This window comes from Ciconia boyciana, chromosome 13 (assembly GCF_034638445.1).
Source record: "Ciconia boyciana chromosome 13, ASM3463844v1, whole genome shotgun sequence".
In the NCBI taxonomy this organism is placed as follows: domain Eukaryota; kingdom Metazoa; phylum Chordata; class Aves; order Ciconiiformes; family Ciconiidae; genus Ciconia; species Ciconia boyciana.
The window spans coordinates 13,858,303-13,879,342 of record NC_132946.1 but is presented as its reverse complement, the minus strand read 5'-3'; the positions used below and the strand labels follow the sequence as shown (position 1 = coordinate 13,879,342).

At 42.2% G+C, this 21,040-nt stretch overlaps 1 protein-coding gene across 2 annotated transcripts; it reads left to right on the top strand.

The window, feature by feature from the left end:
• The first annotated feature begins 3,657 nt into the window (after positions 1-3,657).
• HAPSTR1 (HUWE1 associated protein modifying stress responses) lies at positions 3,658-19,386 on the top strand. 2 transcript variants are annotated; one of them, XM_072878683.1, is made up of 5 exons: positions 3,658-4,219; positions 5,180-5,260; positions 9,440-9,715; positions 15,295-15,328; positions 18,003-18,146. In XM_072878683.1, exons 1-5 carry the CDS (start codon positions 4,000-4,002, stop codon positions 18,007-18,009), a joined length of 618 nt encoding a protein of 205 aa, XP_072734784.1. In that variant the 5' UTR covers positions 3,658-3,999; the 3' UTR covers positions 18,010-18,146. The 2 variants fall into 2 exon arrangements, with proteins under 2 accessions (XP_072734784.1, XP_072734785.1); XM_072878684.1 differs by lacking the exon at positions 15,295-15,328 and having other exon boundaries at positions 3,683-4,219; positions 18,003-19,386.
• Positions 19,387-21,040: the final 1,654 nt, after the last annotated feature.

Below are 21,040 nucleotides of genomic sequence, written 5' to 3'. Positions count from 1 at the left end.
TAGAGTCTGATCCCAAAGGACAAAATGGTGAAGACAAATGAAAACATTGTCACTCAGACCTGTTTTTTTCCCTTTGGTGAAATTAATACCTGCTCCCTTCAGTTCCTCCAATATGTTAAACTATCATGAAAGTTCTCTTGTACAAGTATCCACACATTTGGCCGCAGCACTGTGAAAACACTTCCATGTCTATATTCAGCCACCTATACATTCAGATATTTTAAAACGTTAGTGTTCACTTTGAATAGATTGTATTACCAATAAACCCTTCTCTTCCCCCAATTTCATATTCTCATATTTTAAAAATGTTTTCCTTTATTTATCATTAAATTCAACTCCCAGTAAGAGTCTGCATAAGGGAATAAAACAAGCCTTCAGAGCCTTCTACAATTAGCATACCCTCATCATGCTCCAGTAATTATCTCCCCTGAGACTTCAGTTGGGATGCCACACTGCTCTCATCACTGCAGCGTTCCCATGGGGGAAATTAAGAGGCAAAACACCAAGATTACTCAGATTACTCATTCACCGTGCGTACACCATTGATCTCCCAGTCTTTTTGCATTTGACTTTAGCCAATAAATTGCTTACCAGCAACCAAGACCAGCACAGCTGTGTTTGTTCCAGGCCACCGATGGCAGGTCAAAATGGATTAGCATGAAACTTGTTCTTTATTTACAGGGAGGAAAAATTCTTTAGTGAATCAGTATTGCTCAGAGGATACAGGCACTAAGCTTCTTAGGAGGCACCAGGGAGAAGAGTGTTTGGGTGTGTTAAGGGTTTTTTGCGCATGGTGCTTTTGTTCCTTTTTCTTTTCTCCTTTACTGCCTCCTCCACAATTTACCCAAGAAAAGTCAATCAATATTGTCTTCATTCTCCATTTAATGCTACTTTGCTACCTGCAGGGATCCTTTGGTACATTATTCTTCTAGTCCCAGAAAATGCTTGAATCCTTTCCCAGGTCCCTAACACTCTTTTTATCTTCAGGTGGCATAAAGAAGTCTGGAGACCAAGTTAAAGTTCTTCAATCCATTCTATCAAAAAATGACGTAAGTCTTCTAATTTTAAAATTCAGTATCCCAGTTCTCAGCTGTGCTAGGCCCCTCCACACTATTATCCCAGAAATCACCAATGGCCACTTCAGAAAACTGTAAAAACAATTGATACAACAACTTCAACGTTACCCACCCCACTTGGAGGAACACGTGTAGAAAGGAAAACAGCCCTCTTAAAATCTCAGCAGTTTCTGTCAGCTGTAGATATTTCTGAGAACTGTGTGTAGCCAGGTTTCTCTAAACTAGACCAGGAAATGCGGGTGCTACGCTTTTACCCAGGACTACCTAGTGACGCATTACAGCTCTCTGCTTGATTTATACTGAATGGGCATCAGTCATAGCCAAATCTCAGGACTTGACAAATTGTGACTAACACTACATTGTGTTGCAGTAACCAACTGTTTGTTTCACAGCTGCCAACATTATGCAACTCTTTAGAAATATTCAGAAAAACAGATGTGTGGTACACAAAATCCAGGATAGCCATGTCCCCTCCTACATCAAGCTCCATGCAGTAACTTCTGATCTCAGATCTTACACAGAGCATCTGCAAAGCCCATTGAAGTTGACAGGAGCATTTCTGCTCACCTTTTGATGAGGGAGATGGATTTAAGTACCCCATTTATCGGAGAAGTACTTGAACACAATCCCATCGCACATTCCCATTTGACGTCTTTCAGTATTCAAACAGTTTAAGAATATAAGGAATGAACATTTCCAAGTTGAAGGTAGCTTATAAGAAATCCTATTCAACAGAGAAGAGAGTTTTGTCTTCTGTTCTTCGTTTTCCTTAAAACAGTTGCACAGGAGAAAAATCCACGTTCCACCACAGTATGTACTTACTGGCCTACTGATCAATATATGATTTACAAAACCAATTTTCATTTATTGTCAACATTTTTAAATTTTTAGAATTTATTCTTTTCTTTTCTATGATATCTTTGTACATTCATAAAAGCCCAATAGCTTATACCTAGGACTACTCCTAAACCTGCTGAAGTTCATAATCCTAAATAAGGATTGGACAGAGCTTTACCTAGAAAGGAACAGAATATCCATGCCTCTGTGTATGTGCATTAGCGTTATGAAATATATATTAAAAAGCTAACGCCACAACTTCAGTTTAAGAACATGTGCACAGAGGTTCGGGTACTCTCATCCTTTCTACTCACGTGGAGTACCATAGCATAACCCACAAGCAGGAGGTCCCTAGTAGTTAGTCTCAGTGGTCTAGGAAAGATAGTAGCCTGCAGCTTTAGTTTTGTTGTCTTTAGAGATAAAAAAACCCAACAGTTCTAATTATTTCCTCATACCATCTCTTTCCCCACTATATATGATTTAGGCTTGAATTCCTGTATGTTTTTGGGAGTTGTATGAAGATCCAAGTTCAACATGGGAACAAGTACAGGCTGAATAAAATAGGCTGTCGGAGGAGGAAACGGTCCATGAAGCTTGTGAGTGCTTCTGACATCCCGTGAGTGTGAGTGGGGTGGGTACCCCAGACTACCAGTTTATGTATAACACCAGTTTGGTAATACGGAAGAGCTGACGTGAAACCCAGCTGCACACATGCAGCAGTGGCCTCGCAGACTCAGGACAGCGGGTGCAAAACCTGCTGCAGGTATGTCCAGCCTTTGCACCAGAGCAGTAAGAAACAAGAGATGGGAGTATTTCACAGAGGATGGCGAGTGAAACTCCAGGCGCTTGCCTGCTGACCACTGTTGTTACACCGATTCACGGCTTGGCTCACACGGTGGCTCGGAGGGACGTTTGCTTCGATCGAAAGGAGTAGCGTGGCCGGAGTACCGAGGAAGATAATTTTCACAGCAGCATTTTGAAGAGATCGTGAGGTAAACGAGTGCTTTAAACACGTGCAAAGAAGCTGTGATTTATCTTACTATTTGTTAGAATTTTGCCTGGTACAGTGCAAATACACTACAAGAAATGGTAAATAAAAGAAGTGCAAAAACGGTAGAAAAGGGATCGCAAGGGTTTTGAGTACTCAGCGCAAACCGCCCGGCCGCCACCTCGCTCTCTCCGGCGCTGGAGCCGGGCTCGGCCCCGCAACAGAGCCCAGCCCCGGCCCGCCGGCCCTCCGCGGCAGCCATTTTCCCCCGGGCCTGGCCCCGGCCTTGGCCGCAGGCCGGGCGGAGGAAACCGCCTCCCGGGCGAGGATCTGCCCCTCAGGTGGGTAGCGCGGCGGCCGGCTGTCATCTCCCGGGCTTCGGCCCCGCCGGCAGCGGCTGGGGAGAAGCCCGCGGCGGGGCAACGCCTTACCCGGCATGGGGAAGGCCGCAGCGCCAAGATGGCAGAACGGCCCGGCCCTGCCGTGCCCTGCCCCCGCGGGCGCCCGGCCCGCGCAGCCCCGCCGAGGCCGCGGCGGGGCTCCAGCCCCCGAGCCGCCGCCCGGGCCCCGCCGGCTGCCGCCCGGCCCGCCGCGGGGTGAGGGGCGAGGGCGGGGCCGCCCCGGGGCCCGGCGCATCACGCCAGGGGGAGGGGCCCGGCGGCGCCGAGGGCGGCGGGGGAGGCCACTGCGCCTGCGCGCCGCGGCCGACGACATCTGCGAGCGGGTGTGTGACAGCGTAACCAATCTTGCTTTGGGCCCGTCCCCCCGGCGCGTCCCGCTGATGGGCGTGCGGGCGGCCCAGTGAGGGCCGGAGGTGCCGTTCAAACCGGCGGTGCCGGGGCGGCGGCGGCCAGTCGGGCGGCGGGGGCGGGCGCTGGCGCTGGGCGGCAGCACGTTCCCGGGCGTCTCCGACGGGGCTTTTACTGTGCTCGGGGCGGCGCCGGCGCTCAGTGTGTTTGGAGCCGGCGGACGGACGGGCCGGCCCGGGAGCATGGGGGTGAGGTAGGGCCGGCCCAGCTGCGGAGGGGAGGCGAGCGCGGCCGTCCGGCGGGGCCCGGCCTGCGCGGCGGCGGGGAGGGACGCGGAGCCGGCCGGAGGATGGAGGACAAGAAGGAGGAGGGCGAGGCGGAGATCCAGGAGCACGGGCCTGAGCACTGGTTCAGCAAGTGGGAGCGGCAGTGCCTGGCCGAGGCCGAGCAGGAGGAGGCGCTGGCCCCGGAGCTGCAGGACGAGGCGGCGGCGCAGCCCGAGCACAAGCAGCAGAAGCTCTGGCACCTCTTCCAGAACTCGGCCACCGCCGTGGCGCAGCTCTACAAGGGTGAGCGCCGCGGGGGGGGGGAGCGGCGGTGCCTGGGGCGGGGAGGAGGCGAGGGGGGCCGCTGCTGGGGCGGGACGGGGCTCGCGGGCGGCGGAGCCGGAGCGCAGTGGGTTTGGGGCCGAGGCCGGGCCCGGAGACGTGGGGGGTCGGGGGGGGGTCGCAGAGGCGCGGGGCGGCCGCGGAGCCGCCGGGGGTGGGGTTGGAACGGGGCCGCGGCGTCACAAAGAGACGAACGGCCTGGGCAGGGGGAGGAGCGGGCTTCCGGCCCGGGGGCTCCGCGCCCGTTCATAGAGGCAGACGGGAAAACAAAATGGCGTGAGGGGGAACCGTGGCCGCTGCCTGGACGTCGCCCTTCGCGGCCTCCAGCGGAGCGGCCTGGGCCGGCGGAGCCGCCGGGCCGGCTCTTACGTCGGCCCGGCCTGGCCACCCTCCCCCTCTCCGCCCCGGGCTGGCGGAGGAGGGGGGTGGGGGTCGGCCCGGGAGGGCGGCCGGCGGGGCCCTGCCGGCCCCGGGGAGGCAGGGCGCTCCGGCCGAGAGCGGCCTCGGCGGGGGGCCGCGCCGGGAGGGTCCCGGTCGGCGGGGGCGAGCCCTGTGAATGCCCGGGGAGCGGCGGGCTCCGGGGGCGGGGAGGGTGGGGGCAGACCGGGAAGCCCGGCCCTGCCGGCGGCGGCGGCTCCTGACGCCCAGCCCAGGGAAGAGGCTCCGACAAAATGGCGAAGTGAGGGGCCGGCCCCATTGTGCGGCGGGGGCTGCGGGCGGGGGCCGGGCAGGGCGCTGCCCCGGCGGGCTGGGGGCGCCGCCGCCGCGCCCGCTGCCCGGGACCGGGCCGCTGCCGGCCCGCCCTTCTCGACCGTGATCCCGAGTTGCCTTCGGAAGGTGGAACAAAATGGCGAAACCTAACATGGCCGTTCGGAGTTGGTGACTCCAAAATAAACAGTGTGTGTCCTTCCCTCCCTGCAGACCGGGTGTGCCAGCAGCCGGGGCTCTCCCTCTGGGTCCCCTTCCAGAACGCCGCCACCGCGGTCACCAACCTCTACAAAGGTAAGGGGCTGCCCCCCCCCGCTGCCCCGGCAGCCCTCCCCGCCGAGCCGGGCCCCACTCTGCCTCCTGCCCCGGCTTACTCATAAGCAGGGCCTGTTAATGTCTCTTATTCACCCTGATAAAATCTAACCCGAGACTGCTTCCTCAATCTTGAAGTTTTCCCTGGGCCACTTTAGCTGACGGTAGCTGAATCTTTGTTGTTGCCTCATGTCAGTGACTAATAACTTAAAAGCTGTTTTACTTTGAGACCCTTGAAAAAGGGTATTTTTTTAATGTGTGGCTTGCCCTTGTGAATTCAAGGGAAGAGTGGAATAGCTTATTAATCAGTATTTAAATTTCCTGCATTTTGTGTTTCATGGTGTATTAAATGTTGGGATATCAGTATAATACATGTACACTTGCGGTGAAGCATAGGCTGGGTTTAGTGTTTGTAAAATTCTGCATACATATTATGTGACAAAAAGTTTTATCTTCTTGTGGCAGTGTGAGGCTTCTTACTTAAGAAGACTCACAGTTTATCTTAAGTACTAGAATGTCATTATGGCTGTGTCCAGCGTGGCTGTAAGAAAGCAGTGTTAGCCAAAACTTCGATAAGAGTGCACTCTGCATGTGGCTGTGCTTTTGCACTGTTTTACTGTGTGTTTCTGTCTGTCAGGATCTGTTTCTAAACCCTGCTGTTTTTTTGGTTGTTAAAAGAATTGTCTGCAGAAGCATCATTCAGTGGTTTCTAGTTTGTTTAAAAGATTGTACAAAAATGATACCTGTATCAGTGGAGGCTTAAATTGGCACAGTGTGATTCCCATTGTGACTGTCTTCCATTCTGAGGAAGGAAAAAACATTAAAGTTCCAAATTGTTTTTCTGACTTACAGTTTGATTTTTTTGACTTGTGGGATGGTTTTTTTTCTTGGCCCATACAGCATTATCTATAGTTCTACCTGCATGTTTTTTCATTTGTCTCCAGTTTTCCCATTTTGGATTTGCTTTAGGCAGTTGAACTTAGTAACATGTTTGTGATGGCTGATCAGGTTTCTGACATATGTGGACGGAGCAAGGAGGAAATGCAGATGCATAACCCTCACTGCCAGAGGCTTGACTCTTGCAGAAAGTGCATTTGGATATTGTGTATGTGTCATAGGTCATATAAAGGGGCAGCACATCACATAACAGGGTAGGTGTTGGCCTGAGGGAGTGGGTCACTAGAACATGGTCTGGGACACTAGCCACTTGAGCATGGTGCTAGAGTAGCAGCAGGTAGTGTTAAGTTGTCTGGAATAGTTATAGTCTTTTTTTACAAATGGCATTGCTCTCCCTTACAGCATCTTTACTACAAAGACTTAGGCTGTTTTTTTTGGTTAAATCATTTGATTACTTGTGCTATAGGCAAAATGAGCCCGATTTTTCTGCATTAATGTGATTAACGGAAGAGTATATATGTGGTGGTCAGGGAAACTAGAATTTAAGTAGGAAGCTGTCTGTACTCAGGTGTAATGTAATACTTCAAAAAGCAGCACCTAAACCAAATCTTTCTTTAAAACAGATCTTTAAGAACTGTGATCTTTCAATTTTCATTTAACTTCCAAGTGGGTAGAAATTTGTTGAGAACACATGTAGAACCATCTAGGCACTGGCATACCAGGCAAGTTGGAGTCTCTTAATGTGAATTTGCCTTCCCTAGTGATGAACATGGCTCCTTAAAAATATCCTGTTTTTTCTCACATTCAGTAAAGTTTGTGTTTTGGAGGACTCTGTCAAAACACTGGAGAAGTACTTGGTGTGGTAAACTGAACATCACAAACTACCTCTTGCCCTGTCAGCTGGTTTCTGATATGATAAATGTTTGTGATTTTGAGGCATTAAAATTCTTTTAATGAGCTACATGAGGAATAGTGCATAAGGAGAATGCCACGATGTCTTGAATGTCAGCATTTTTTCTGAAAATAGATTAGCAGTATAATATCACACCACACTGTGAAGGTCTTAGATCACGAATTTCTGATTGGTGCTGGTGATAGAGGCCTCATTTAAAGACATTTGATTATCTTCCAGATTGCACTAAAGAAGTGAAGGCATGGCTTGTAACGTAGGATTTCAAACTTAAGGCCACTGTAGGAAGTCTTAGGCATGTATTAGAATAAGACTTCTAAGCCTACAATTTACCTTTTTTATTAAAAAAAAAGCTGAATGTTTGTTAATGTTAGTTTTGACTTAGTAATTTCAGGATGTAGGCAGCCTGACTGCTTATATTTTGCTAGCTTAACTTTGTAAACAAAGTAGTTGTAGCTTTTACCATAGAAAATCTAATCTTTCCCAGGGTAATGACACTTGAAATTTGTCCAGGCTACATCAGCAGTCAGTGTGTTTGACCTCATAACTAGTTCATGGTTAGTCCTTTGTAAAGCATTCTTGTATACAAGGAAAGCAGGTTATTGACATAAAGCTGGGCTCCTCACCTCTCAGAAGGTCTTTCTGGTGGTATTTCAGGAAGTGATTAAAGGAATATTGTCAGTTTCCAAATTAGCTCCAAAGTGTTTGGGAAGCTTTTACTAGTGAGTGCATTGGAGCCTTAGCTGCTGTGGAGTACAAAATGGCTGGAGGAATAATCTGTCATGTTGCCATTGCTTTCACAGGAATTAGCATTTGTAAATCTTCTAGCCTTTTGATTATAAAGCAGCACAAGCAAAATACTCTTGGAGTGCATAAAAGTAACTAACATGTTAAGTGTACTCCATGTATACCTGTATAGCTTATATTCTGAAAGTCCCAAGATTTAGCTATGATGAATTTGAGATGTTTTTCTTTTTTGGTAGGTTGTGTTATGTTTGAAGTGCTGCTCTTTGATAGTGTAGATTTTAGTGCTGTCTTTTGTGGACCATGCAGTGGTACCTTAGAATATAAGTCTAAGAACAGCATTTAATAGTGATTATCTTTGGGGGTTTTTTGAGTGTGAGAACTAGATTAGATGTGTATGTCACTGTTTACCTGTAAACCAATATCTTGGACAGCTGTTCTTAAATCTCTTAATATTGTTCTGGGCAAATGACTCTTGTGTTGGACTTCATTAGTAAAGCAAGAATATAAAAAGCTGTTTTAATCAGCTCTGCCAGATTAAAAAAAAATCTATGGAAATCAAGTAAATGAAATTGGAGTGGATATGTTGATGTCTTTTAATGGAGCAAGAGCTAACATAGCAGTAATTTTAATAAAACTGAAATAGCTGTTGGCAAAGCTGTGATAACAAATCTGACAAACAAGATGAGCATAATTGTGTAGAGAATATGGTTTGTCCCACCTGTTACTGTTGTCTGAAATTTACTCAAACTAATAGCCAGAAATGTATTTATCAAAGTTTGAAAGCAATGTAATATAAGGCATTTAAGAGTCCTTCTTAGAGGCACAGTTATAACTGATGTGCACAGGTGACCAATTACATCAATGGAGAATGAAATTGCATTTTGTGGTAGGATTAATTGCAAGTAATATGTGTTTAAAGCTTTTGTATATCAAATTTGCAATGGGATCTTAAATGGGGAAGGAAATTTTTTTAGACTTCCTTTGTAAATGGTGTGTTGCCTAATTGAAAGGCATTGGGGACACTTGTGTTCTAACTAGTTTCAAAACTATGGCCTCCCGCAGGTTGCCTCTGCATTTGAAATTCAGATGAAACTAGAGGGACTCTAAAGAAATCTGGGTTTTCTGAAAATTCCTTACCTATCAGAATCAAGAAAAGCAGTTATTCCTTTTGTTTTTGTGGGGTTTCTTGACTGTAGTGATGCACTTTAAGAGTGTCTCTTAAAGCACATTGTCTGTTGATTTAAGTACCTTCCTCAGACTGACAAGCTCAGTGTGTTTTTAATGTTAATACAACATGGTTTCATAAACAGTGCTGTAGTGTTGACCTGAAGTATAGTAAATGCTATTTAGGTTGTGCTTGAGTTGCTCTTGACTTTTTGACTTGTAAAGGGGGTGGAACTTTTTAGCTAATACTTTCTTTAGGTTTAATATGACTCATCTTCAATGCTAGCTAATTTGTTACAGCTAACTTGGTACTGTGTTACAGTAACCTGTAGAAGATCTACTTCTTTCCCATGGTTGACAGGAAGCCGTATCTGTGATGTGCCATTCTATACATTGCTCTCTGTTAACACTTACTAAGAAAACTTTTTTCTGTCTTCTTGCAGAAAGTGTGGATGCCCATCAGCGGAGCTTTGATGTAGGAATTCAGATTGGCTATCAGCGTCGGAATAAGGATGTGTTAGCTTGGGTTAAAAAACGCAGAAGAACTATTCGTAGAGAAGACTTGATCAGCTTCCTATGTGGAAAAGTTCCTCCTCCAAGAAATTCTAGAGCTCCCCCAAGACTGACTGTAGTATCCCCTAATCGAGCTACTTCAACAGAAACTAGCTCATCTGTAGAGACTGATTTGCAACCCTTCCGTGAAGCCATAGCTCTGCATGGTAACAGTAATTTTTTCAATACTACTTGGTTAAAATTGGGTGGGGGTTCTTAAAGCATGTCTGGCTCTTGGCCATTGTTGGTGTCATAATATGTCATGTACCTGATGTTCCAGCTGAAGGTATCTTCTTAATTCTCTAAGGGAGTTTTTGCATGTATAATGCATGTACCTACTAAAAAGTTGCATAGTCAAATATTTTGAATGAGGAAATGTATTGTATAAAAATGAAGTTTGGATCTGTAATATTCTACAGCTGTGAACTCAATAGTTAAGTATCAACTTTTGGTAGTGTTTTGAAGCATGAAGAGACTTGGCATTCATGCCAATGCTAAAGTGAACAGAATTCTTAGAAAATGATAATACTATGCTAGCAACTAGTTAAATATTAAGATTTGACTAGTAGCAAATAACTAGCAAGTTTTTGCAGGGTTATGGAGGGAATTTGGTGTCTGAAGCTTCTGTCTCTGGGGGTACCTTACCTCACTCCAGTACCCTTGTTGTTATGCACTGGGTAATATGGTTTAGCATTCTCCTTAAAGTATCCTGGGAAGAACACTTTACTTGCACATCATTGCAATACTTGAGTCCTGTTCAGAACTTAGTTCTAGTTCACTTTCAGTCTTAAATGTCTTCAGTGTCATACTGAATTTCCTTCCTTGCCATCACCAACAATGTTGGCGGTGTATCTCTTCTCCTTTTCAGGTATGAACATTCAGTAGCATATTCTGCATTGGACCATTACCTAGCAAGTGATAAAGAAAAACATGTTTTAAAATGCTCCTGAGGTGAAATGAAGCAGTTCACCTGTGGGTTTTACACCTTCTAAAATTCTAAAGGGTAGCAGATATCTTGAGGTATAAATAGTAGACCATTCTAAAAGTAAAAAATCAAGCTATCTAGAAGTACAACCTGTGAAACTTAAATGAAATTGTTACTGTCTCAATATTCTCAGTGGGGGGTGGAATTAATGAGTTAATTAGATGAGCAGATTCCTGAAAATGCAGTCTTTGCTTCTGCTGTGCTGTGGTGGCTTTTCAAGATACATAAGCCAGACACTGTTACTGTCTAGGTGACAGCCTAATTCTGGTACTGTTTGCTGCTCTGTTGCCACTTAAACCAAGCATGCTTCTACCCAGTCATGTAGTTTTTGGTAATTTCCCTTCTCATTTTGGAAGCTGGCTAGAGAATTCTGTGCGCTAGTATTGCTTATTCAGTAGGTAAAGCTAACTTCATGAGGAGAACAACTGCAGAAGCTGGCTCTCACCTGATATGATGTGATAAACACCCTCTTAAAAAAAATCTTGTTTTCTGAAACTAGTTGAATCTGGTGTGTGGTTGGCTTTAACTATAAAGGCTTACTCTCAGGTGATAGTAAGCTGGGTGGACTCACTTCAGCACAGTGAGCTCTCAAGCAGAGTAAAGTCAGAAGCATTTTTATTGGTAATATGCTCTTTTCATGTCCTTGTATTGTTTCTTAGCATCTGCTTTGTATAGAGGTGGTTTATGGAAGTCACTTCTCTACAGCATGGGAATCTGAACCATGAAGTATAAAGTTTTTTCATATTTCATAACCTAATACAGGGTCATGGGGACTGTAGGAAGTTCTCTGCATATTGGCACTGCAGGGGCTAGAAATGCACTCTTCCCCTTCATCAGCTGGTTGACAAGATTACATGTCAGTCACCTTCTGGATTAGGTTCTCCTGATATCAGTTTCAGTCTGGTCTTTGACACAAATCCTTTTGTGTGAATCCTTTAGTGACTAGGCTTGTATTTGGCCTCATAACTGTTTTTAGGTTATTGCCTACAATGTCTACGTTCCTCCAGCTTCTCCCCTCCTCTTTAACATTAAGGAAGTTGTGATTAAACTATCTTCCAAACTCTTTTCCTATTTACCATAGGGCTTCTCAATTATGTTTTGATTTTGAAACCTGTGTAGGATCTTCAGGTTGTGTAAATTAATGTCCTCTGTAGGGCTATGTTTATCTTCATTTCTGACAGGCTGTTTAAAAGTGATTTGCTGCTTCTAGGTATTGTGAGGAAACACGAGAAAACCTGATGATAGTGAGTAGCAGTCTCAGCAAGTGTTCAGGACTAAAGCTTTAAGGGGAGTTTTTGGCTGGCATGTAAAGGAGTGAGGCTTTGTTTTGTGTTGGTAGGCTTCCTGTGGAAATGGAGTGTTTCTCTATTTGTAATGTGGTTGGGCTGAATTAGATTTGATGGGTAATGCTAAAACTTGCTGCTCTAAGCAAGGTCTCTTAGTGAAGCAGGGATAGGTATGAATCTGTCATATTATGACACCAAATAAAGCTCTGTTGAAGTTGAGCTAGCTTATTGACTTCTCAGAAATAGGTACTAATATATGTCTAAAGACCATGGTCCTATAACTTGTTGATCTTGCTCTTTGGGGGGAAATACCTGTATTTTGATCATGTAACCTCTAAATGCTTCATAATCACATCTGAAAACTTTGACAGAAGCTGTGGTAACAAAGTGGCTAATAATCAAATATTTCCTGGAACATCAAACAATTCTAGGTGTATGACCTAGACTAAAACATTAGAGAAGAGTATCTTTAGGTATCAGTACAATCTTAACTGTATGCTGCATCTGAAGAGAAATCTGTTAAAATTGGATTTTTAACCTTACCTCTTCTATGCCAAACCTTGTTATATCTGACCTATATTATAGCTCTGCAAGGTAGTTAACAGTTTTCTTGACAGAAGCTAGAGACTTTTAACCCCAGATTTAATCTTATGATACTAGTTAACAATAGTCTTTGTGCTATAAGGAAACTTGTTCTACTACTGTTCTGTTTTCAAGACTTGTTACAGCAGCTAAAAGCAAAATGGTCATGACAAAAAAAACCTATACTGACACAAGAATGTTTAAGGTGTATGTGATCTACCTTTTCTTTTAACTCTATGGTATGTATGCCGTACACCTGTTACTGAAATCTTTAGTGTAACTTAAGGGTACTTGAGAATGAGTTTTTGGAACTAAGTAACCTCTTGAGAGACTTAAACTCTTTTAAATAAAAATCTTTGCCCTTAATATCAGCTTTCTATTATTAGTGTGCTGATGGGTAACCCTTGAAATAAAACATGGCTAGGAACCTGAACTGTGAATACCTGAAAAGAAATTAAAGCCTTCAAGAAAAGCTGAGTAGTTAGCTCAAGGTAATAGATGCTGTTTTACTCTGAAGTTCAAGTGTATTTTTCTGAAACTTCAGGAACTGTGCATCTGATGTTTCTTAGTGTTTTAAGATGTGATAGAAGATAAATACCTTTATTGTTCAGCATCTCAAATACAGAGTTGGGTTTTTAGCTTCCACCAGACCTTAAAATGTCATTGCAGTTAGCACAGGTACGGGTGTATCTTCACCTACTTTCTCGATGCATATTGCTATATCCAATTCTGTAAGAGAAGAATTTCAAATGACAAAATTACATAAAACTGAGCTAATAGTCATAAGATTGCCAAAAGCTGACATGTGCCAGGTCATTTTCTGCTTGGCTGTAGCTAGCATACTAAATCTTGCAGTGCTAGTGGCTGTGCACAGTCCATGTTTGAAATGATGTCTTGTAGTGTGGGATATGCTCCATGCTTTACAAACCATTCTCCCAGCATAACAGGAGAAAATGCTATGATTTGAGGAGGGGGAAGAAGTAAGCATGGGAAATCAATGCTGAAATACATTACACTTGAGCATTCTTAAGTAAAAATGATGTGAATGTGCAACAGCACAGTGAGGGAGTGTTAGTTCTTTTGCTCCTTAGCTTTAATGTTGATGTATATCATTAATGTGATTCAGTCTCTTTGCGGGGGGGGGGGGGGAACCCCTTGCTCTAGCATGTTGAAGTGTGTGGCTTGGCCCCTTTAAAGAGCCTGAATTTCCATTAGACCTTCTTACTCTCTTCTCAAAATATTAAACTGCAATATAAACCAGCAGCAGTTGTTAGTGGAGAAGAAGCAGTTGGTAGAAGAGGGGATGGGAAAGCAGAGTTCAGGTTGTTTGAAAGAGTTTAAGTTAAAGGTTGTGTGTGTATATATAGCTATCAGAGTTGTGTATTGGTATGTACTGCTAAAACTTGCTCTTTGAGCAGTACTGTGAAAGGGTGAGTGTGACAGAGGAGTGACAAGGATCTATCTGCATGCCATTTCTTATTTATCTGGGGTTATTAACTAATTCCTGCTTTAGTTACACTTCTCTAAGCGTGAATGTTCTTTTTGATACTTCCTGAGTAAAACTTCTGTAAAGCAATAGTTAATACTATACTGAACAGTAGTTATCTAGTATAATGCTGTGGTAGTCACCTGAATAACTCATACTCATTATGGACATTGTTATAGTGCAGATAAAACAGCATTTTCAGTTTGTTAGGCCAGTGTTGATAAACTTGCTAATTTTGACTTGACAATTTTATTTACCTTAAGTATTTCATATGCCATAACATACACTTTTAGCCAAGCATTCTAATTACCTGATAGTTTTGGAGAGTACTTAGTTATAAATTAGCTAGTATTGGTCACAATTTCTTCTATACTGCAGCTTTTTCTAATAGTACTGTAACAAATGCTTTAGAATATAGCTTCAGATAAAAGCAGAGTTTTTTTGTGAAATTACTGGCTATGAAACACCACCATATTGTTGATGACTTGACTGAAAGATATGGCAGGAGTGAGAATGTAATACGTACTGCAAAATATTTCAGATATGCCCTCCACTTCAATCCTTTGAAGTTTAAAAAGGGAGAAAGAGCCATGTGTCCTTTCTTAAAGGCCTCTTGTAAAAGGAAATGTCTCCTGTAGAAAGCAGTGGGATACTTCACGGGTGGTCATGAGATCGTGAAAGAAGTAAAGACACTTCAGTAGCTGTTTGAATCTCTATCTTTTTGTATAGACAAAACTGGTGTGCCTGTGATTAAGTCACGCTAATCACAGTATAGAAATTTGAGGTTGTGAAATGGTGTTGCTAACAGTCATGTCATCTTACTACTTCCTAGTATCTATTACTGCTTGCTTTCTGCTTTAAATGGTTAAATGCTTTGGGAAGAGATCTCAGAGTCCACTGAAGACTTAAACTCCAAATAATTCACAATAAATGGGTTTTCTGAGATTTCCTCTTTGCGTTACATCAACTTTCCAAGAAACAATGAACTGTGGATCCCAGTTCAGTTTCAGATCCTGAAAGATACTTTCTCTGTGAACAAAAAAATAGATCTTTTCTACTGCATTGCTGATTGTCTTCAAAGGTGTTGCTTCCATGAAATGGCAACTTGATATTTCAGTGCATGCCTTATTTTTTTTGTGACTCTTCCATGTTAGCTTGATTATCCAATCCTAAACTGTGGTCTAAATGTTTTGTTTGACAGTTCTGCTCTCTTGGATTGATATGTAGTGCTATGTAACATGGTTAACTGCCAGTAACTGATACCAGATTGTCACTCAGTCTGTTAGCATCCTCAGTAATGACTGTTACTCACTAGTTCAGTATTAAATACCTGTATGAGATGCAAGATTAAACTGCAACTAGAAGTTCATGTTGTGATGCAATATCCTTGTCCTTCTGTCTTTGTAGAAATTCAAAACTACTCTTCTGCCTTTGACACCAGGTTTGATTGAAGATTTTAACTTCTTGATTATCTCCTGAAGGTTGTTTGTGTATTTACATGTACAGTGATTCAGTATTACCTAAATATTGGAAAGTTGATACCTGCTTGAGGCATTGCTTGCAAACCTTGGCAGTCTGTTTTAGAATATGCTGCAGCATATTACAGATGCATCTTTTAATTGACTTATATCTGCTATTTTAAAAAATGCTTGTTACTTGAAAAGGCTCTAAAAACAGTTCTTGAGTGATGCCAAAAAAATGTACACTCATGTCACAGGTCAGTTTTGGGGCTTATTTAAAATAATTTTTCTCTCCTTTCTTGGGCACTAGACATAATGAAAAGACGTCGTGATAAAACTGAACTAATATATTGGCCATTTGGTTATGGGTTGTATAACATAAGAGTAAATGACTGATAAGTGGTGTAAATTGTTGATTCTCAGTGGAAGTAACAACACTGAACTTGTGTGTTCAGAGCAATTTTGCTTGGAATAGTAATGTGGGGGGGAAATCCTTCGCAATCAATTTGGATTTGAAACGATGTCACCTTCTGTGCACTGTCAATTTTTCAGATTTAAATGTACAGGATGAATTAATGTGTTTTTCTAATGTATGTCATGCCAGTTGAAATTAAACTTGCTGTTGTCTTTGAATTGTGAAGTGATTTGTTACCTGACCAAATTTTGCATGTTGGTGGTTTATCCAAGTTACGGTATCTGAAGAGGCTTTTTGCTCATACATCTATGTCATCCAGTTAGCTGCTTTACTTTCTTTGGTAGATATATAGGAACCTCTTTTCATAATGGTTTTGAAGTTAAGCTTGACCTTAATCCTGGGAGTACTGGAACAAACCTTGTTTCTGAACTACCTTTTCACTAAAACAGCTTCTGCTGTTTAAATACTTTATGCCATTGTGAATGCAAGACTATTTTAATATTAAAACCTGCAGGGTCCCTTTCAGACTTCAAACCATGCTTCTGAGTTGTGTTGGAACACCACTTAGAGCTGTAAGCAAAAGCTCTAAGAAAGCATCAGCTATTAGTGGCTGTTTCTACTGGTTGTTGCATAATGCCCAATCTGTGTAAAAAAAAAAAAAAAAATATATATATATCCTGTGCTGCTACAAGATGTAAGCTTTAAATGTTCATTCAGCAGTAATGTACAATAGAGTGAAATTGGTTCTGTGAAACAGTCTGTTTTATCCTGACTTGTATATCAACCTGCCATTGCTGCAGATAGCTTTAGAATTTGTCTTTAATTGAGGTTTCTGGCAACTGATCTAGTAGCTCTAGCAGTCTTCTCTTCGCAGAGCCTCTGAAGTTGCTTGTTTGGCCTATTAGCAGCTAATAGGGTTTTGTTAGGCTTTACTTGTCAGTGTGTGACTTCTGGCTGTCTACTTGAGTATATATGAAGATGTGTATTAAATGGCTTTGCACACACACAAGGTGTGTGATGGCTGGACAAAGGTATTGGAGTATTTGAGACTGGAGGAAACCTCAGAGAGCTCAAGATTTTGATGCTTACTGAGACAGAAATCTTCCTGGACAGCTTAACACTTGCTTGTTCTTGTTGCTAGAAAAATATACAGATGTAGATCTTCTGCTGTTCTTCATCTTCCTGCATGACTCTTGCTTTGGTAGTTTATTTCTAGGGCCAACAGATGTTTTTGTACTTTCCTAATAATACTCAGATTTGAAGCAGTTATGATAGCAAAGATGTTTGTCTTGAGCTCTGTATCTGAGCTCTTGTTTATCTACAAATGTAGCCTGAATTCCAAATTGAGTGAAATTGTTAGGCTTTCATGTACTAGCCCTTACTAAACCTATGTTTTGGAAGGTCCTGCTTTTACAAAGTTACAATAGTAACATTACTGAAGACACAAAGTTTAAATTAGTATGAAGTTCATTGTTTTCTTGTTTATGGCCTTGTTTCTACAAGAAAAACTTTGTTTTAATTAAACATTTTATTAATAACCTGAACACAAACCAAAGTGATTGCAGGGTACCTGTGACTGTTCTGGATCACATCTGTGAATAGCAAATTTTGGGGCGTTGTCATGTGGTCTTGCTTGGCTTGTTTTTTATTTATAAGTGCTCTTCTGAATTCTGATAATACTAATGTGTTGGCTAATAGTGGCAGCCATGAAATAAAGCTTTTATTTAAACATTAACTGTGGTATAGACCTGTCAGATCTGCTGTCATACTGCAGTTTTCTTTAGAACTACAGTGACAGGGAGTGAAAGGGAGCAGGGTGGTGGTGTTTGAAAAAGGACCAAGTCAACCTGGAAAGCTCTTGGTAGAGGGATTTTCATTCTGTGTAACTGTTGGTCTAGTGTGAAGCCTTCGTGTTGAAATAATCTGCTCTTGAGTGTGTACACGTATTTTGAATAGCATGTCACGCTTATGGAGCTAGCATTTGCCATAGTGTGCTGTTACAACCAGGTGTATAAGCTCACTTTTAATGTCATAAAAAGCAGTTCTAGTAATTGCTAGATTCTTAGGGACTAAAAGCTGGGAAGGTGTGGTCTGGACTTCAAATAATTGTGGTACAACTAATAGGATGAAGTGCCTTTAACATGTCACTAGAAGTCAGATAAGTGTCATCCCTTCTGCCACACGTGGGAAACTTACTTTCTTTACTGTTTGATCTAAATGCTTTTTCTTTTTTTCCCTAGGTCTTAGTGGTGCAATGGCTAGTATAAGTGTTCGCTCAAGTACCCCAGGCTCGCCCACTCACGTGAGCAGTGGCTCCAATGCTAGTCGAAGGAGAAATGGACTCCATGATGTTGATTTGAACACTTTCATATCAGAAGAAATGGCACTCCACTTGGACAATGGTGGAACTAGAAAGCGTACCTCAGCCCAGTGTGGCGATGTCATTACAGACTCACCAACTCATAAACGCAACAGAATGATCTAAACTGCAAAAATTTCAAACCCACCATGCTGCTTGAAAGCCACTTGATCCTCAGAGTACTATTGAAAAGGAAACATGAGGCCATCTTTCCATATTCACTGTTTAAGACAAATGAATTCAATAATTGCCATAAAGGAAATTTTAGGTATTACATTAGATGCCTCTTGTAACTGCGGCTTTCTTAAACTGTATTCTTAGCAGAGGACATCAGATATTGTGTAGTAGTTAGCAAGATCATCATAGGCGAACATGTATCCGTTCCAAGGCTAAAAGTGACCTTACTTGTATTAAAGGGAAAGGAAATTTCAGATGTTTATTTGGTTATAGAATGCTTTTTTTGTCCTTTATTTCCTGCTGTGTTGAGTATTTGCTTAAACAGTATTGCCAGTTTGACTGAAATTGTCTACAACATAACTTGGCATCTTTGTCAAAACTGCAGGCTTCCATTTTTGCAGCACTGTACCATGCACCTAGTTTCTATATAGTAACAGTGTGCAAGTTATAAATATTGGACTGTACCCTTTTTAGTTTTAAAAGCAGTTGATAATTCTGGTGATTGTGTGATAATGTAAAGAGGTGCTATGATGGTCATGCAATTAATACTTAATATTGAATCAATACAAGGATCTTTATTGGATTCACTTTGTGTGTTTTAGTGCTCTGAAGTAGCAATATTAAACTTTCCCCGATTAACTTCATAGGCTTTTAAATCAGTTTGAGAAAATATATGTACTTATTGGTATTATCCTGTGGTAATCATACACAGTGCAGACTGCACCAGTGCTGACCTAAATTTAGAGAAAGATGTCCTGTAATTGGAAAATAGGCTTTTCTGTTCAGTATTAGTGAAGGGTAGGTTTTGTGTACACCCATATCCCATTTTACATTTCTTGTGAAGTAATTGCCCATTGCTGGGGAGGGGTGGGAGGAGAGGGAATGAGGGGGAATAGTTGAAGAAGGGGTGTGTTCTAACAAGTAAGACTTCTGGTCACATGTGGAAACTTGGACTAACTTAAACAAGGTTGTGTGATGCCATCTCCTTCAGGAGGGAGTGACATGCAGGTTCTGTGAAGTGCTAAGAAAATAATTTAAAACTGGAAGTTGATTATAAAGCTCTGGATGAATTAAAAAGGATAAATGGCTTTCTTTTTGTGTTGAGCGTACATTCATAGGATTGAACTCTGGCTGCCATAACTTAAGCATAATCTAAAACTGAACTAGAGATCAAGGCTGATCTGCTGCAAATCCATTTCTGAATGGGGAAGGATACATGTCAGTCTCGAAGAGTGTCCTAACTATTTTTACATGTAGATGCAGTAAGTCTTTGGTGGCGAGCTCTGGCTTTTAGGGCCTCTCAATCTCTGCCTAGGAAAGGGATAATACAGGAGGAATAAGAAAACGAAGAGCTCTAAACCTGCAAGTCGGGAAGAGGTATTTAGCAAGGTGGTATGCATGCTTTAACTGGAAGCATAGGCTGATTCTTGGATGAAATGCAGCTATGCTAGATTCACAATACTAAAAAAATCGTGGTGTTCTAGCTAAGTTAAGGCACCTTGAGTTCCATGTTAATACACAGCTCTTCAAGACTTTTGCTTATGTGCTTGTAGAGTCAGATTTTTTTAAATATTATCTTCCCTGTTTGAAGCAGACTTCACTGTAGTTTTGCTCCTTTTTACCCTGATGTCCTCTCATTGGTGTTCTGTAGTCAAGGCAAGACAGCAATGATGTGTTAAATTCTCAGAATTCAAGGCTCTCTACTAAGAGCACGATTTCCTTGCTTTGTGGTGCTTCCATCAAATTTCTTTACATTGAAGAGCTCTTGAAGATGTCAGCAGTTGCACGATACTGTAGCTAAGGGTTCTGTAGTTTATGGGACAAGTGTAAGAACTGTCCAAAGCAAGACGGTAAAAACTGTTCAAAGCTGAACTTGCACATCACCCGAAGACTCAGTATACATTAATTTCAGTTACTGCTATTAACTACGATTCATAAGACTTATTTTATGTAAAATATTAATACTGCATAAAGCTAGTTTTCATTTGGAGACTGCATTTTCAACAAAGATTTTGAAGATGGTATCTAAATATATCTGTTAGTATTTATTAGGCTGTTGGCAGAGGGATTTTTCTGTTCCAGAAGAAAAATCTGGAGTCCTGAACAGAAAGGACATGTGTGAGAACCATTCTTCAGCTCTTCTGTTTATTCATTAACTGGCTTGTACAACTAAGATGCTTATGCTCTGCAACTTCTAACACACTTTACTATTACATGTGGTAAAGGTAACATCATATTGGTATCAGTTCTGCATATATGGATTGAACTGTAACAGTGCTTCTGGTCTAGCCCAAATACATGGAGCCTGTTCAAATTACTTTTCCCTTTCCTTGCAGTGAAATAAATCCTGTTAATGCTTTGAAGTGTTAATTCAGTCTAGTACCACCTAAAACTAAATTTGTCTGGCTTATTTAATTTGTGCCATTTTTATTTGAAAGAAAGCAGGTTTAGATATTAAACTGGTTGCATTAATGTTTTTTTTGCTTGTACCTTAAATATTTGGCAACTTTTTGATTGTTTTTTGTTTAGCCCCAACTGTCGTTTGCTCTTTGTTAACCTCTGCCAGAATGATCAAAAAAATTGCATGTATTCACCTGGTAAACACAAGGAGAACAGGTTGTCTCTTAAAAAAATAAAAAAAGTCCAGTACCTGTTGCTTTGAAGACTATTTCTTGTGCCAGTGTAGAAAATTGATGTTTTGGAAATAGCTTTCAGCTGTTATCCAAACTGTAGCTCCTGGAG